Below are 840 nucleotides of genomic sequence, written 5' to 3'. Positions count from 1 at the left end.
AACTAGGGATTGGGCACACTCAACTCACGGAGTTTGCCGCATTTATTTATGTACCGTCATATCGTGTAGTGGGTATGTACAACTACAATCAAACGCAGCCAAAGCTGTAAGCGAAGTAGCATGTGATGAAATTAAAAAGGCTGGAGAAGAAGAACGCAAACTTGCTATACAACATGGAGATATTGATATTGACGGTGTACCGATGATTACAGTGGTAGCTGATGGACAATGGTCGAAACGCAGCTATAAAACCAAATATGACGCGTTATCTGGAGTAGTAAATATTATTATTATTATTTAATAATTATTATACAATTAATGATATTTTATTATTTTTATTTAAATTGTTACCTAAAAGTGCTATTATAACCTCTTTATGTTTGAAATTATGTTATCTGTAATCTGTACTCTCGCCCTACGAGGGTGTAAACTATTTACACATAAACAGGTACATTACAAACACCAACTATATTAATTTTTAAATTTTAATAATAACAATCCACAGGCTACAATAATTGGATATAGGACGAAAAAAGTACTGTTCATTGGGATTCGCAATAAGTATTGTGTAATATGTCAGAGATCTGAGTCAAAAAACGAAAACAGTATAAATCAACATGAATGTTTTTTAAACTGGACCAAAGCATCTACTAGTATGGAGGCCGATGGTATAGTTAGAAAGCTTTTTGAAAAGTGTGGAAATGCATGGACTAAAATATAATCGGCTTATTGGTAAATGTATTTTCTAAGAGAAATAATTAATATATTATATTGTAAAAACTACATAGGTAGGTATTAATTTATTTAACTGTATAAATCTACTATTTATTGGTTTTAATA

At 30.8% G+C, this 840-nt stretch overlaps 1 protein-coding gene across 1 annotated transcript; it reads left to right on the top strand.

Moving 5' to 3' along the window:
* Window positions 1-69: 69 nt before the first annotated feature.
* LOC100570028 lies at window positions 70-799 on the top strand (the record flags this gene model as incomplete). The annotated part of the gene is made up of 2 exons (XM_003248990.3): window positions 70-277; window positions 506-799. Coding segments are annotated over 2 exons (424 nt in total), but the record flags the coding sequence as incomplete, so codon positions are not given.
* Between the last annotated feature and the right edge of the window lie 41 nt (window positions 800-840).

This window comes from Acyrthosiphon pisum, unplaced genomic scaffold (genome assembly GCF_005508785.2).
Source record: "Acyrthosiphon pisum isolate AL4f unplaced genomic scaffold, pea_aphid_22Mar2018_4r6ur Scaffold_18690;HRSCAF=19372, whole genome shotgun sequence".
NCBI lineage: Eukaryota > Metazoa > Arthropoda > Insecta > Hemiptera > Aphididae > Acyrthosiphon > Acyrthosiphon pisum.
The sequence above is the reverse complement of the archived record's forward strand: the minus strand, read 5'-3'. Positions and strand labels throughout refer to the sequence as shown.